Here is a 16,867-nt window from a genome sequence, read left to right as displayed (position 1 = left end):
GTACAATCCCCAACATTTCATAGAGTCCCCCAAGCCCTCCAGGAGCGATTTCTGAGTGCAGAGCCAGGAGTAATCCCTGAGCTCTGCTGGTTGTGGCCCAAAAAAAGCAAAATGGATAAAATGGAGTTTATCTGAGTATGTTTTGATTATGTTCTTTAATGTGGCATGCAATATGATATAGCTGATAGAATAAATTAAGCCCAGAGTAAATTAATGGAAATGTGTGTTGTTTTAGTCTGTTTGATTTAAGGGCCACGTGGAGCAGTGTTCCAGGACTGTTTCTGGAAAGTTGCTCTGAGTGATGTTTCGGGAACCATGTGTGATACAGAATTGAATACAGCCTTATGCAAAGCATTTATGCCAGCCCAGTGAGCTCTTTTTGACTGTAGAAATGGAGATATAATGAGATAATATAATAAATATAATATATAATGAGATATGATGCTTATGTTCAGGAATAATGATCTCAAAATTTTAATTTATTTCAAGTACATGTAGAGATTACACCAAGCCCTAAAATTTGAAGAACATTAAGAAACAAAAATACATTCTGGCAAGGACAGTTTTGATAGGAAAAGGCTCTAGAACTACAACTCAGAAATAATAGCTAGCCAACAGAACTAAGTCCACCAAGACTTCTTTTCAGGAGGTAAAAGCTTTTCTTGTTGATGATTTGGGGTTTTTTTTTTTTTTTTTTTTTTTTGGTTTTGTGGTACCTTAGGGATTGAATTCAAGAGATGCCACACCAGCTAGGTATACAATTCTACTATTGATTCACTGCCCCCAGTCCAAATATTCCAGAACAGAATCAGGATACCAGTGGTAGAAGTTAGAGAAAATGTTTTTGTCTCAATCTTAGAAAAACTTTCTATTACTAAAGTCTTTTAAGGAAAAGAAATGATTGAGTAGGCTATGATCTCAATGAATTTACTCTACTGGAAGGTGTTCAAACTTCTAATTGCTTGCCATATATTAAAAAAAAAAAAAAAGATATTTGAGAGTTGCATGTAGCCAACCCACATTTAATCCCTAGCACTTCATGGTTTCCTGAGTCCACCAGGAATAAGTCCTGAGCACAGCCAGGTGTACCCTCTTCTCTTCCCCGCAAAAAAGTGAACTTTGGGCAATTTTAGACCAGTCAGTCATTCTGTAAAAATCTTTTCTAATTCATCCTTTTGTTTTCTTTGCCTTTTTTTTTTTTTTTTTTTTTTTTTTTAAGATTTGCTAAAGTTTGGTGGCGGGGATTTGCCTTGCACACAGCTTACCTAGGATGGACTGTGGTTCTATCCCCGGGCGTCCCATATGGTCCCCCAAGCCTGAGCAATTTCTGAGTGCAGGGCTAGGAGTAACCCCTGAGCGTCACTGAGTGTGGCCCCAAAACAAACAAAATATTTGCTAAAGTTTGCCAATTTTACTACTTATTGTCACATTTTTTTTTCCAGGAAAACGCGACATGTGAATATCCTTCTCTTCATGGGTTACTCAACCAAGCCACAGCTGGCTATTGTTACCCAGTGGTGTGAGGGGTCCAGTTTGTATCACCATCTCCACATTATTGAGACCAAATTTGAGATGATCAAACTTATAGATATCGCCAGGCAAACAGCACAAGGCATGGAGTAAGTTTCCTTCTGTTTCATTCCTGGAAATCACTTTTGAAGATCTTTGAGAGTGTATTCAAGATTTTAGCCTACATTCTTTTTTATTGCTTTTTAAATTAAATTACTGTCCAATAACATATGGATAATTTTAATTCACAGTTAGTGGTATGATAATAAAAATAAATAAAATAGTCTCGTTAGTACCAAGTTTTTTAATATGGAACTACAGATTTGTGTTTACATGCATTGAAATCTCTTAGCCATATTGGTCTTGGGGAAAACTCAAAAATAGAATCTAAAAGGTCACTAACAGCGATTAAATATATAAATGATTGTTAGTTACCCTTTCAAATTGTTCTAAGTGCTCAGTTTGTATTGAAAAATGATTAGTTAATAAAGCCTCAATGAAAAATCTGCATTCTGATCCTTTTTGAGGATTTCAAGTTGTGTTGTTCATATCCACTGAATTTTGCTATGTAATTTGGAAGATGAAACATTAGGGGCTGAGCTTAGCCATAGAGCTTCTGTCTTGAATGTGTGAAGCCCTGGGTTCAATATCCCTGGCACCACAATAAAAGCAAAAAATTAAAGTTATTTTATAAAATTATTATAAGACAAAGTAGGAAGCTGACTTAAAAGGATAAATTTTGCATACCACTCTTAGACATGAATAAACAGGTGAATTGGAAGAGGAGTTACTTGAGGCCCACACACTGAGTAAGCTGTTCTGTGTTCAGGGACTGCTCCCATCTCTGTGCTTTGGAACCTGACAGTGTCGACCATCAAAGCTTCTTCCGTGCACTCATTCTGATGAACTGTGTATATATGATCCCAGAGGATAAATACATTTCAAAAGCACTTAGGGCTGTGAGGAAAGGTGTGTGCCTTGTATGTAGTCCATCCCAGTTCAATCCCCGACATACCCGTTGGTCCCCAACATTGCCAGGAGTAAGCCCTAATCACAGATGGATGTATCCTAAAACAAAAAAAATTTCCAAAGCACTTTAATGAGGCATTTAGATCTGATACACAGGGTTAACTCAGTTTAACCAAACTTCATGGTCCCCTCTCTCTGCCTGCCCTGGATGTAGGCCCCCCAGCACATGAATGGTTTAAGCAGCACAGTATCCTTAATGTCTCACGTTGAAGTAGATTGGCTCAGTCTCATCTCGAGGTCCTGAGGAACCCTTCAAAAAATAATGATTTGGGGGACTTGAGAGATAGCACAGTGGTAGGGCGTTTGAATTGCACACAGACCCAGGACGGTATGTAGTTCGAATCCTGGCATCCCATCTGGTTCCCCCATTCCTGCCAGGGGTGATTTCAGAGCGCAGAGCCAGGAGTAACCCCTGAGCGCCTCTGGGTGTGGCCCAAAAACCAAAACCAAAAAAAAAGAATAAGAATTTTTTATTTTTAATTTAAAAGAATGAATTAAGGGGGCCGGAGAGATAACATAGAGGTAAGGTGTTCGCCTTGCATGCAGAAGGATAGTGATTCGAATCCTGGCATAACATGGTCCCCCGAGCCTGCCGGGAGCGATTTCTGAGTGTAGAGCCAGGAGTAGCTGAGCACTGCCGGGTGTGACCCAAAAAACAAAAACAAGAAAAAGAATTAGGGGCTGGTGTACAGTGTGTAGGGAATTTGCCTTTCAGCAGCTGACTCAGGTTCAATCCCAGGCATCTCATATGGTTCCCTGAGCACCTTCAGAGTTTTTCCTGAGTGCAGAACCAGACGTAAGCCCTGAGCATCACCAGTGTGGACTCCCCCTACCCCCCCCCAAAAAAGAGGAAATACAATCATAAAATGATAAATAATGCTTCAAAATTAGAGCTACCTCGTGTTTGGGGGAGGAAGCTTGCTTGGAATTGAGCTCAGTTTATTAAGTTTATTTAACAGTCATTAAATATATAAAGTGATTTTTGGTTGCCCTTTCAAATTGTTCCACAAAGCTTCATTTCCAGCCCCAGTCTATGTATATGAATATATATTTCTTTTCTTATATTAGGCACCATGGTTTTCGATATTGTTAATGACAGGGTTTGCATTCTAGTACCACAATGCTCTATTATAGTGTTCCCTTCCCTCGGCATTGTTTCCTTGCCCATCTTTCTAGTTTTTATTTGGATGTTTTGTAATAGGCAATTGCTTCCAGACACAGACATCATTAGTCAGCAGCATTTTATGAAGCAGATTTTTTTCTTTTATAAATAAGGAATTAGAACTCTCTTTGCCACACTCTGTGACACTCAGGGATTGCTCCTGGCTTTGGGCTCAGGAATCGCTTCTGGGTATGTGCTCAGAAATCACTCCTGACTTGGGGGACTATATGGGATGCCAGGACATCGAACCACGGTCCATTCTAGGCTAGTGCCACAAGGCAGACGCCTTGCGCCCTGCGCCACTGCTCCGGTCTCAGGAATTAGAACTCTTAATGACTTGCCCAAGGTGACTCATGTGGAAGCAGGGCCGGAAATGTAGCTAAGTGATAAATCTTATATCTTAAATGTGTGAGGCCCTGAATTCAATCCCTGACAAAACACAGCAGAGGTGTTTGACTCACTTTCTTTCTTGTAACCAATTCTTTTCTTTTTATTGATTCGTGTTTCTTGGTTTTCTTTTTTTTTTTTTGGTTTTTGGTTTTTGGTTTTTGGTTTTTGGGTCACACCTGGCAGTGCTCAAGGATTACTTGTGTTGTTTGGTTTTTTTGCTTGCTTGTTTGTTTTTTGGTTTGTTTGTTTGGTTTTTGTTTTTGTTGTTGTTTTGGATCACACCTGGCAGTGTCCATGGGTTACTCCTGGCTATGCGCTCAGAAATCACCCCTGACAGGCTTGGGGGAACCATATGGGATGCCGGGGATCAAACCCAGGTCTGTCCCAGGTCAGCTGCGTGGAAGGCAAACACCCTACCACTGTGCTATCACTCTGGCCCCTTGATTTGTGTGTTTATGTTTTATTTTCTTTTATGTTTGGTTTGGAGCTAAAACTGACTGCTCATGGATCCCTCCTGATGGTGCCTGAGAGGCCATATTCAGTGGCAGATGGGAATCAGACTTGGGTCAGCCACTTGCAAAACAAGCACCTCACCTAATAAATTATGCCTCATTGTATGTACTATTTGCAGAATGAATTTCAGTCATATTTTGCATGTGACAGTGTACCCACAATATGATCACCTTAATAGGGTGTTTGCACTGCTGAGGAACAAATTGAGGGCCAAAGATATATTAAGCCTGTGCTATACCCCTGGTCCCCAATCCCAGCGCCCTTGCCATTATTCTTTACCCAGAATAAAAATACTGTAAGTTTAGAACAAAGGATATGGATGTATTTACACCTAGAACTCTCCCTTATGATCACATAAAATAACTATATAACTGGGACTCAGAACCAGAGTTTTTTCCACTGACCTATCCTTTCTATCTTAAACTAGCTAACAGGAGGGCCAGAGAGATTGGGGCTAAGGAGCTTGCCCACCTGTGGCCAACCTGGAATCATTTCCTGATGTGTGTTCCCGTGCACCCCCCTGAGCTCACACTTCCAGAGTGATTCTCCTGAGCTCAGAACCCAAAGTAAACCCTGAGCACCACCAGGTCTGATTAAAAAAAAAAAAATATATATATATATATATATATAACAAGTAAACAGCAACCAAAAAAAAAAATCACAGCAAACTAGGTAATATTATACCGAATACAGTAACTTAATATCTTGGTAACATTTCTACTTTCCCACTAGACTTAAAACTATCTCAAAAAAATAAAATAAAAGCAGCCTTTTATTTAAGTTATATTCTAAATCTGTTCAGATCCAAAAGCTTATGTTAGAATCCTATGAAAGGAGAAAAACCATGGTTTAAAAAAAAAAAAGTAAAATTGAGAGAGGAACCTCTTCTACTTAGCTCTGACCCAATCTTTGATATTATCTTAGTGATCAGGCATGTTTCTTCCTTGGGTTCGTTATCCCTGTTACTACTATGTTTGGAGCACTCGTGTCATAAATGTTGGTAGAGTTTCTCCCTTGTGTGTGTTTCTATTCAAATTTCCCCTTTTAAAATAAGCCTTTTGGGAACCAAAGTGATAGCTCAGTGATTAAGTTGTTTGGCTTACATTTAGCTGACCCAAGTTTGATCGCTGGTCCCCTAAGCCTGCCAGGAGTTGTTCCTGAGTACAGAGCCAGGAGTAACAACCTGAGTGCTCCCGGGTGTGACCAAGCCCCTCACCCCCCCAAAAAAAAAAAACTTTTCACACTGGAGAAATAATTGATCAGGGTAGGACACTTGTCTTATATGCTGCTGACTTCAGTTTTTGATCCCCAGCACCACATATGGTCTTCTGAGCCTCCCTCCAGGAGTAATTCCTAAGTGCCGAGTGATCCCTGAACCTAACTACTGTCAGGTGTGGCCCCACACTATATCCATCCTTATTCATTTGTTCGTTTCAACACCCAATTTCATATGACATAGTAGCTTCTTGGCTATCACTCAACTAGAATCTAAGGTATAAAAGAACAGGGTTTTTTTCTCATTATTTTGTCCTTAATGCATAGTATTAGGATCTGGCCTATGATAGGTGTATGATATCTACCAGTTAAATAAAAATAAATAAGTAAATAAAAGATTATGAAAGCAGCATCTTCTTAATAGGCTTCTCTTCCAGATGAGAAGCCAAATCAAATCCTCCCCATATTAAAATGAGAAATAAATAGAAAGATAAAATAGACAAGCAGTCAAAGAATGGCAGGGAAAGGGCTTTAGAACTATAAACAAAATGTTAAGGTATGTTAACAGGAAACCAGGATGTAGCTCAGTACTAGAGCACATGCCTTGCATGTGTGAGACCTGGGGTTCCATCCTTGACATCTAAATTATAAAGTGATTTATAGAGGCAGGATAAGAGATTGCTGATCATTGTAAAAAGTGATTGGTTTGCAGTCACTGTAAGATAATAAAGAAAGGGACTGGAAAGATAGCGTGGAGGTAGAGCATTTTTCTTGCATGTAGAAGGAAGGTGGTTCGAATCCCAGCATCCCTTATGGTCCCCTGAGCCTGCCAGGGGCAATTTCTGAGCCTAGAGCTGCGGGGTGTGACCCAAAACAAAGATAATAAGGAAAGTTGAATCACTGAGTCTTTCAAATGTGTCGCTTTTGTAGGATTAAGGAATAGAAGCAGGTTTCTAAATGGTGACAATTTTCATATGCTGTGTTGTCTTTTAATTATTTCTGCACCCTAAATATACTGGGAGAATATTATTTATTGGTAGATAATTATGAATTCACTGGTAAGAATCTGTGTCCAGTAGGGTGCTGATAGTGCGTGTTGCAGACCTGGGTTCCATTACAACATCACATTTGGTTCCCCAAGCCCTCCAGTAGTGAGTTCTGAGTTTAGAGTTGGGCGAAATACCCTGAGCACTGCCCTGTGTGGCCCCAAAGCAACAACAAAAAAAAAATTAATGAAAAAATATATCAGATAATAAAAGAAGCTGATACAATGAGGCCACTAAGATTTTAAAAACTAAGTGTTTTATTATGTTTGGGTCTTTTAAAGTTGTGCATATAGTCTTAAATAGATATGTATTAAAATAAAAACTGGGAACCGATCCCCTGGCGTCCCATATGGTCCCCCAAGCCAGGGACGATTGAGCACATAGCTAGGAGTAAACCCCTGAGCATTACCGGGTTTAGCCCAAAAAACAAACAAACAAACAAAACCCAAGTAAAATAAAAATTGGAAGACTAAGGGGCCAGAACGGTGGTGCAAGCGGTAGGACGTTGCCTTATATGTGCGCTAACCTAGGACAGAACGTGATTCGATCCCCTGGTGTCCCATATGGTCCCACAAGCCAGGAGCTATTTCTGAGCACATAGCCAGAAGTGACCCCTGAGTGTTACCAGGTGTGCCCCCCCCCCAAAAAAAGGGGGAAAAATATTGGAAGAAGTAAAATCTGATTGTCTCAAGAAGGGGCCAAGTGGTAACCGAGTGGCTGACCCAGGACGGAAGCAGGTTCAATCCCTGGCATCCCCTTCCCTTATGGTCCCTCGAGCCAGGAGTGATTTCGGAATGTTGAGCCAGGAGTAACCCCTGAGCACCACCAGATGTGGCTCCTCAAAAAAAAAAAAAAGAGAGAGAGAGAGAGGGCCCGGAGAGATAGCACAGCGGCGTTTGCCTTGCAAGCAGCCAATCCAGGACCAAAGGTGGTTGGTTCGAATCCCGGTGTCCCATATGGTCCCCCGTGCCTGCCAGGAGCTATTTCTGAGCAGACAGCCAGGAGTAACCCCTGAGCACCGCCGGGTGTGCCCCAAAAACCAAAAAAAAAAAAAAAAGGCCAAAAAGGGGCCAGGGTGACAGCACAGCAGTAGGTCATTTGCCTTGCCTAGGACTACCGGTTTGATCCCCAGCATCCCATATGGTTCTGACCTGCCAATTTCTGAGTGCAGTCAGGAGTAACCCCTGAGTGCCACTGAGTGTTGCCAAAAATAAATAAATAAATAAATAAATAGCCAAAAGGTGTCAGAATGGAATAGTAATGAAGAATTGTTTGGATTTCTTCTAATTTGGGTTTCTTTTTCTTCCAGGCTAGCATCTGATTGTTTCTGCCTTCTAATTTTAAAGGATAGTTTATAGAGCTAGAGCAATAGTATGGCAGGTAGAGCACTTGCACACAGATCATTCAGGTTCTGCTGAGCCTGCCAGGAGTGATTCCTGAGTGAAGAGGCAGGAGTAACCCCTGAACACTACTATGTGTGGCCCCCAAATAAGAAACAAACAAACAAACAAAACCTAATAATAGTAAAAAATAAAACAGACTTGGCGTCATAGAGATAGTACAGGGCTTAGGGCTCTTGCCTTACATTCTCAAGGATGCCAGTTCAGGGACCGGAGTGATAGCACAGCGGTAGGATGTTTGTCTTGCACATGGCCGACCCCAGACAGACGCATGTTTGATTCCCAGTATCCCATAAGGTCTCCAAGCCTGCCAGGAGTAACCCCTGAGTGCTGCTGGGTGTGGCCCAAAAAAAACAAAAATAAAAATCCATTTAATCCCCATCACCACATAATGGTCCTTTGAGCATTCCTGAGGTCACTCTGAATACAGACCCAAGTATTGCCCCTGAGCACCATTGGCTATGGCCCAAACACAGAAACAATAAAAAAGGCAGTTGCATTTTATTTTCATAATCCTTATACAAATAAAAATCTGGGGGAAAAGGCAGGAAACAAATTTCTTCACAAGGCTGATTCTGGTGAGGATATGAATGATTTTTATATTATTCTTTGTTGTTGTTGTTGTTGTTGTTGTTTTAATTTCAGAGTAAGTTATAAGTCACTGCGTGATCCTTGTAGCAAACATAAATCCAAATAAGTGCCTGTGTTAGGATTGGTGTGGGTGAGGCATAGTGGCAGGACCAGTTTAGGACACAGGTCCAAATACTACTCAGACTAAAATTCCCTCTATGTCGTAGGGAAAAAAATTTCTAAAGGAGACAGTGATGAAACAATTGTGTTGAGGAAATTAAAGGAGAGAGATCCCCTTAAAGTAAAAGAAAAGGGATGTACCATGAGTTAGGATGTGCCTTGAGCACCTTCTGAATTGAAAGGAAAGTGGAGATGCAGGGTGGGTCACCACAAGTGTAATGTGCCTAGAGCTGCTTTTATAGGGTCTTTGTCAAGGCCCCAAGGTGCTCACGGACTTGAGCCTTGGGGTGTTTCTTTGTTCCCCTTCTCTGTCTTCCCAGAACATCATCCCTGCCTAAATGACTTTAGAACAAGATCTGGATTTTGTCTAGAGCTAGCAGCAGTCTCCTCCCTATCTCTGAACATTTCTGGTGCTGGGGTCTCATGCATGCAAAGCACCCTGCCATTGCACCCCGCCTTGTCTGCTTATTGATGTGTCTCATGGCTCTCAGAAACATGTTGCCACCTCAAGGACATCATTGCTATTAATACTTTGATGTTTATTGTCAACCTCAGAATTCTGTCTTTTAATCCTATGTATTAATGGATTTCTGTTTTAAACATGGACTCTTAACAGGTTTTGCCTTTTGTTTTCACTCTTTTGTTCTTTATTTTTTCTTCTTTGGGGCATATTTGATGGACCTCAGGGTTTGCTTCTGGTTCTGCTGTTGGGATTGTATGGCATGCTGGGGATCGAAACTTGGTTGGCCGCATGCAAGGCAAACACCCTACCCGCTGTACTAATGTTGGAGTCCCTCAAACATCTTTCTTAAAACAAATGCTTGGCAGGAAGTTGAAAATTGTTGACTCTAGATAGCGGAACTGTGAGTGTTCTCATACTATGCTTTCAACAGTTCTTGCTTAAACATTTTCCTTAATAATAAAAAAAAAAAAATCTGTTGGGCCCGGATGGATAGCACAGCGGCATTTGCCTTGCAAGCAGCCGATCCAGGACCAAAGGTGATTGGTTCGAATCCCGGTGTCCCATATGGTCCCCCGAGTAACCCCTGAGCACCGCCGGGTGTGGCCCAAAAACAAAAAACAAACAAACAAAAAAAAATCTGTTGGACTGGAGAGAGAAAGCTCAATGAGCTAAGTGCATGCTGTGTGTTTCAGGGGACAGTGCAGGGTGGCCTTTCAGAGCACAAGAGTCATTCCTACCATTATTCAAGGGACTGTATGCAGTGCCAGGCCATCAGTCAACCATTGTTAAAGTGCCTCTCCAGACCTGAGCACATGCTTTGTACCCAGGAGGCCTGGGTCTGATCCCCACCATTTTATGGTCTCTGAACACAGCAGAGTTCACCACTCGGTGGGTATAATCCCAAAAATAGAAACAAATTTAAGTGTGGGAGTCTCTTCCTTTTTTTCCCTTTGTTTAAGCTTCTTGTTTATATAATTTTGGTATTTTGTACCATACCCAGCAGTGCAGGGGATATAAACCAGGATCTACTGCATGCAAGGCAAGTGCTTTTCTTCTGTACTCTCTAGTGTAGGAGGTCCCTTATTGGAGCAAACTTCTCTCCAAAGGTGTCACATGAAGCTTGCTTTTTTTATTTTATTTTATTTTTATTTTTTTTTTGGTTTTTGGGTCACACCCGGCAACACTGAGGGGTTTACTCCTGGTCCTACGCTCAGAAATCGCTCCCAGCAGGCACGGGGGACTATATGGGATGCCAGGATTCGAACCACCGTCCTTCTGTGTGAAAGGCAAACGCCTTACCTCCACGCTATCTCTCCGGCCTTGCAGCTCTTATTATCGTGAACATTCTCAGACTAGTAGTTGGCATTCACTCTATTCCCCTTCCCGATGGCCCATCACCTTTCTAATCAGGCTTTCATTGCTGACACATCCCTGAAATTGCTCAGCAGCCTCTATGTTCCTTGCCCTGGTGGTTCAATTCTTAGTCCTCTCACTCTTTTTGACTACAAGAAACAAAAAGCAGGGCCCGGAGAGATAGCACAGCGGCGTTTGCTATCAAAGGTGCAACCAAAGGTGGTTGGTTCGAATCCCGGTGTCCCATATGGTCCCCCGTGCCTGCCAGGAGCTATTTCTGAGCAGACAGCCAGGAGTAACCCTGAGCACCGCCAGGTGTGGCCCAGAAAACCAAAAAAAGAAACAAAAAGCAGCAATCGGGCCAGAGATAGCATGGAGGTAGGGCGCTTGCCTTGCATGCAGAAGGATGGTGGTTCGAATTCCGGCATCCCATATGGTCCTTCTAGCCTGCCAGGAGTAATCCCCAAGCACTGCCGGATGTGACCCAAAAACCAAAAAATAAAGAAAGCAGCAGTCATATCCCAATCCTGAGACTGTTTAAAATGCTGTCTCAAAGCTCCGGAGAGCAGTCTTTGTGATGCGAGCAGACACCTCCTCAGGTCCCTAGGCATTGCCTCATGTGGCCTAAAAAGGAAAAAAAATAAAGCTCTAAGTAGCATCTGCAGGCCAGAAAGTAACACAGTGGGTAGGGCATTTTCCTTGCATTTCTGACCCGGTTTTGATCCCTAGTATCCCATATGGTCACCTGAGCATTTCCAGATGTGGCCCAGACACAAAGTAGAATCTGTCCCAGAGCATTTTTAGAAATTTTCAGTAATATCTCAGATCTATTGAATTTCCTGTTTGCCTTAATAACCTGACTTGGATGTACCTTAACGTTTGAGAAGTAATTCTTTACGTGGGAACCAGTCCTTGTTCTGTGCTGGGACTAGTGTTTAAGGGACCAGGTGGTGTCAGGGTTTGAACCTAGGTCAGCCACATGCCAGGCAAACACCCTAAGTCCTGCACTTTCTCACCAACACCCATCTAAATTTTTTTAACGTCTCACCCATTATCTTATCACCTTGATCCATATCATCACTCCTGACTTAGAGTGGTCCTATTAAAATAAAGGGGAGACCAGGGGAGTGTTGCTCTATTGAGCACATGCCTTATATGTGGGAGTATCTGGGTTCAGTCTCTCAACACCAGAAAGAAAAAGGGGAGTCAGATTTGTTAAGGTATTCATATTAGATAAAGTTTGCTCTTCCACACCTTCATTCTTCACATTGCCCTGGACAGAATCTGAGTCCTTCTGAGAGGCCTTTCTCAGCACCATGATGGTTCTTTACTGCTCTAACTTTGAGGCCAGAGTGATAGCCAAAGGGTAGGGTATTTGTCTTGCATGTGATTGACCCAGGCTTGATCCCTGGTATCCCATATGGTACCCCTGATCACTGCCAGGTGTGGACTAAAAAAGCAAAAAAACTAACAAGTTTCTCTATGCGTTCTTGCTCTCATGGGAACATGAAAAGCACAAAGTCTTAAGAATTTTACCCGTGTTAGTCCTTTTTTTAAAATTTTTTTTAATTTTCTGGAGTTCTGTACCCTTTGCCTGCCAGTCCAGAGCCACTTGACCTCAGCTGAAGAGACAGAGATGGAAGAGAGGAGGGGGAGGGAGAGGGGGGCGGGGAGAGAGAGCCTCTGAGCAGGAAATTGTAGAATCTGTTAGTCCTTTTTGTTGTTTTTCATAGTTTAATGTTCTTATTTCATTCCTGTGTGTCCTCCCCTCAGTGTTTACTACTTATCACTTCCCCCTGCATGCACTAAGCAGTCCCTGGTTTTAGATGACACTATTGACTTACCTTTCGATTTTTCTATCTTCTGTATAAAATATAAGCACCTTGAAGATGGTGATTGAATGGCATATTGTGAGCTTTTAGTAAACATGGAAACATGAAGGGAAAGCCTCATAAAAAGTAAACATTATTATCTCAATTTTACAGGCTGTGAACCCAAAACATTTGGGGGGGATTATACAATAGAACACAAGACTAGTAGTTATATTGAAGGTATTTTATGGCTTCTGCCTCTAAAAATTTTTTTTGGGGGGGCCACAACATTGTGCTCAGGCTCACTCTTGACTCTATTCAAGATCACTTCTGGTGGAGCTCAGCAGACCATACAAGATGCCTGGGATCAAACCCAGGTTAGCCTCTTGCAAGGCAAGCAACCCTACTCTACTAGCTTTCTTTTTTTTTTTTGGTTTTTGGGCCACACCCTGTGACGCTCAGGGGTTACTCCTGGCTATGCGCTCAGAAGTTGCTCCTGGCTTCTTGGGGGACCATATGGGACGCCGGGGGATCGAACCGCTGTCCGTCCTAGGCTAGCGCAGGCAAGGCAGGCACCTTACCTCCAGCGCCACCGCCCGGCCCCTCTACTAGCTTTCTGGCCCCTACCTTGTGGCTTTGGGGGTGAGGGGAATTTCAGTCACACCCAGCGGTGCTCAGGGGTTTCTCCTGGTTCTTCGCTCAGAAATCGCCCCCGACAGGCACGAAGAACCATATGGGATACCAGCATTCGAACCACCATCCATCCTAGGTTGGCTTTATGCAAAGCAAACGCCCTACTGCTGTGCTGTCTCTCCAGCCCCAGCTTGTGGTTTTTTAATACTTTGTTCTACTTTAAGTAGTATTTTGTGTCTAGTGTGAAGTCAGGATTGAGGTGTATTTTTCTTTTCCACATGGATATTCAGTAGTTTCAGGAATATTTTTTAAGATGATCTTTTTTTCCCATTTACATTGCCATTATAAGTAGAAACTCAGTACTTGAATGTCATCCTCCAGGCAGAGCTGGAGGATCAGGTGGCACCAGTGATTGGCCCCTGGCCTCCTTCATGAAGAACTTTTTTGCTCCAACCTATTGGACTTTTTCCATGGCCCCATCAGAACACTTTAGGATTCAGGGGTCTCAAACTCAATTTACCTGGGAGGCCGCAGGAGGCAAAGTCGGGGTGATCCTTGAGTGCAAAGTAGTAAGCCTTGAACATTGGGTGGGGGGTGTGACCCAAACAACTAAAACAAAACAAAACAAAAAAAGATTTCTCTAGGACAGGGCCACTAAATGTTGTAGGGAGGGCCAGAAACGGCCCTCGGGCCGCAAATTTGAGACCCCTGCTTTAGATGTACTGAAAATCTAAACTTACCAGTTTCATTCTAAATAGTTACTATAGACTGGTAAGTCACATGGCAGTCTTTTAAACTTACTTGAAAAGTTTGAAAAAAGTTGTAGGGGCCAGGAAGGTGGCGCTAGAGGTAAGGTGTCTGTCTGCCTTGCAAGCGCTAGCGTAGGACGGACCGAGGTTCTATCCCCCAGCATCCCATATGGTCCCCCCAAGCCAGGAGCAACTTCTGAGCGCATAGCCAGGAGTAGCCCCTGAGCATCAAACGGGTGTGGCCCAAAAACCAAAAAGAAAAAAAGAAAAAAAAGAAAGAAAAAAGTTGTATTTGAAGCTAGTATGAAGAGTGAGTGAGAATTATATTAACTTGATGTTCTTTTACTAGCAAATCCTAAAATCATCAAGTAGAAGTAAAAGAGTCAGACAGAATCACAGTGATGGTACAGCAGGGTGACCCCTACTTGTACACAGCTGACCTGAGTTCTATCCTTGGCATCCCCTGTGGTCCCCTGAGCACCACCAGGAGTAATTCCTGTGTGCAGAGCCAGGTGTAACCCTTGAACATCACTGGATGTACCCTCTCCCAAGAAAGTTCAGTTTTGTAGAGAAGCAAACTTAAAGAATTTTGGGCCCGGAGAGATAGCACAGCAGTGTTTGCCTTGCAAGCAGCCTGCCAGGAGCTATTTCTGAGCAGGCAGCCAGGAGTGACCCCTGAGCACTGCTGGGTGTGGCCCAAACACCAAAAAAAAAAAGTTAAAGAATTTTTTTCTGGGGCTGGAGAGATAGCATGGAGGTGTAAGGCATTTGCCTTGCATGCAGAAGCACGGGCGGTTCAAATCCTGGCATCCCACATGGTCCCCCGAGCCGGCCAGGAGCAATTTCTGAGTGTAGAGCCAGGAGTAACCCCTGAGTGATGCTGGATGTGACCCTCCCCCCCTCAAAAAAAAAAAGAATTTTTTTTTTTTTCTATTTTGATGGGACTAGCAAAGTAGTATCGCAGATGTAGAACTTGCCTGGATTCAACCCTTGGCATCCCGTATGGTTCCTGAGCTCCCCAGGAGTGACCCCATAGCTCACAGCCAGGAGTAAGCCCTGAATATCACTGGGTATGACCCATAATTTTTTCTTATTATTAAATAATTTATTTAAATACCATAATTACAAACATAATTGTAGTTGGGTTTCAGTCATAACAAGAATACCCCCTTCACCATGCAACCTTCCCATTACCCATGCCCCCATCTCCCCTCCCCCACCCCTCACTCACTGACATTGTTATGTTATTATGATCGTTCTAACTGCACTCACCACGCTTTGTGGTGAGCTTCATATCTTGAGCTGGTCCTTCCAGCCCTCATCTCTGGGAATTATTTCATTGTCTTTAATTTTTCTCAAAAACCATAGATGAGTGAGACTATTCTGTGTGTCTCTCTCTCCCTCTGACAAATTTCACTCTGCATAATAGATACCATGTATATCCATGTATAGGAAAATTTCATAACTTCATCTCTCGTGACAGCTGCATAATATTCCATTGTGTATATGTACCACAGTTTCTTTAGCCATTCAGCTGTTGAAGGGCATCTTGGTTGTTTCCATAGTCTTGCTATTATAAAAAGTGCTGCGATGAATATAGGTGTGAGGAAGGGGTTTTTGTATTGGATTTTTGGGTTCCTAGGGTATATGCCTAGGATTGGTATAGCTGGATCAAATGGGAGCTCAATTTCTAGTTTTTTGAGAAATCTCCATATTGTTTTCCATAAGGGCTGGACTAGACGACATTCCCACCAGCAGTGAATGAGAGTTTTCTCCCCACATCCCCACCATCACTGATTGTTCTTGTTCTTTTTGATGTGCGCCAATTTATGTGGTGTGAGATGGTACCTCATTGTTTTGATTTGCATCTCCCTGTGGTTAGTGACGTGGAACATTTTTTCATGTGCCCTTTGGACATTTGTATTTCTTCTTTGAGAAATTGTCCATTTCTTCTCCCCATTTTTTGATGGGGTTTGATGTTTTATTTCTTGTTAAGTTCTCTCAGTACCTTGTATATCTTAGATATTATCCCCTTATCCGATGGGTATTGGGTGAATAGCTTCTCCCATTCTGTGGGGGGCTTTTGTATCCTAGACATTATTTCCTTTGAGGTACAGAAGCTTCTCATCTTTTTTTTTTTTTTCCCCCCAACCCCCAGCTTCTCATCTTAATATAGTCCCATTTGTGTATCTCTGTTTCAACTTGTTTGGAGAGTGCTGTTTCTTCCTTGAAGATGCCTTTAGTTTCAATGTCCTGGAACGTGTTGTTCTATATACCTTATGGTTTCAGGTCTGATATCAAGGTCTTTATCCATTTGCATTTGACCTTGATGCGTGGTGTTAGCTGGAGGTCTGAGTTCGATTTTTGCAAGTGGCTGACCAGCTGTATGACCCATAATTTGAAAAATACTTTTAACTTCATATATATTGTATTTTTTCAGAGTGAGAATAGAATTGGTCTCATACTTAGCAGGTCTCAAGTTGACCATGTTCAGTACTAAGGATCGAACCATGGTTGAATACTTGCAGATCAAGCACCTAAACTCCTGTATTATCCCTGATATTTTAAAACTTTCTATTAAATCACTGTAATCAAGATAGTGAGATTGGCATGAGGATCGATCTGTAGGACCAGAAAAATAGTACAGCAGGTAAGGCACTTCCTTTGTATGCAGTCAGCCTGGTTTTGATCTGTGACACTTCATATAGTCCCCCCAAGCACATAGCTAGGAATAAGCCTGGAATACCACTGGTTGTGGCTTGAAATGAAAAAAAATTATAACCTTTAATGTAAAACAGAATATTAACTCAAAATGCCTCAAAGACCTAAGACTAAAAGCTAAAA

General features: G+C 42.3%; 1 protein-coding gene across 2 annotated transcripts in view; it reads left to right on the top strand.

Annotated features, from left to right (window-relative positions):
• The window catches only part of BRAF (B-Raf proto-oncogene, serine/threonine kinase), a 162,518-nt gene that overhangs the window by 122,385 nt on the left and 23,266 nt on the right, over nt 1-16,867 (top strand). For both annotated transcript variants that reach the window (XM_049774354.1, XM_049774345.1), the window contains one exon: nt 1,443-1,619. In XM_049774354.1, the coding sequence (XP_049630311.1) occupies nt 1,443-1,619 (177 nt within the window). The remainder of the gene's footprint in view (nt 1-1,442; nt 1,620-16,867) is intronic.

This window comes from Suncus etruscus, chromosome 1 (assembly GCF_024139225.1).
Source record: "Suncus etruscus isolate mSunEtr1 chromosome 1, mSunEtr1.pri.cur, whole genome shotgun sequence".
Lineage (NCBI taxonomy): Eukaryota > Metazoa > Chordata > Mammalia > Eulipotyphla > Soricidae > Suncus > Suncus etruscus.
This window is presented reverse-complemented; position numbering and strand designations above follow the sequence as displayed.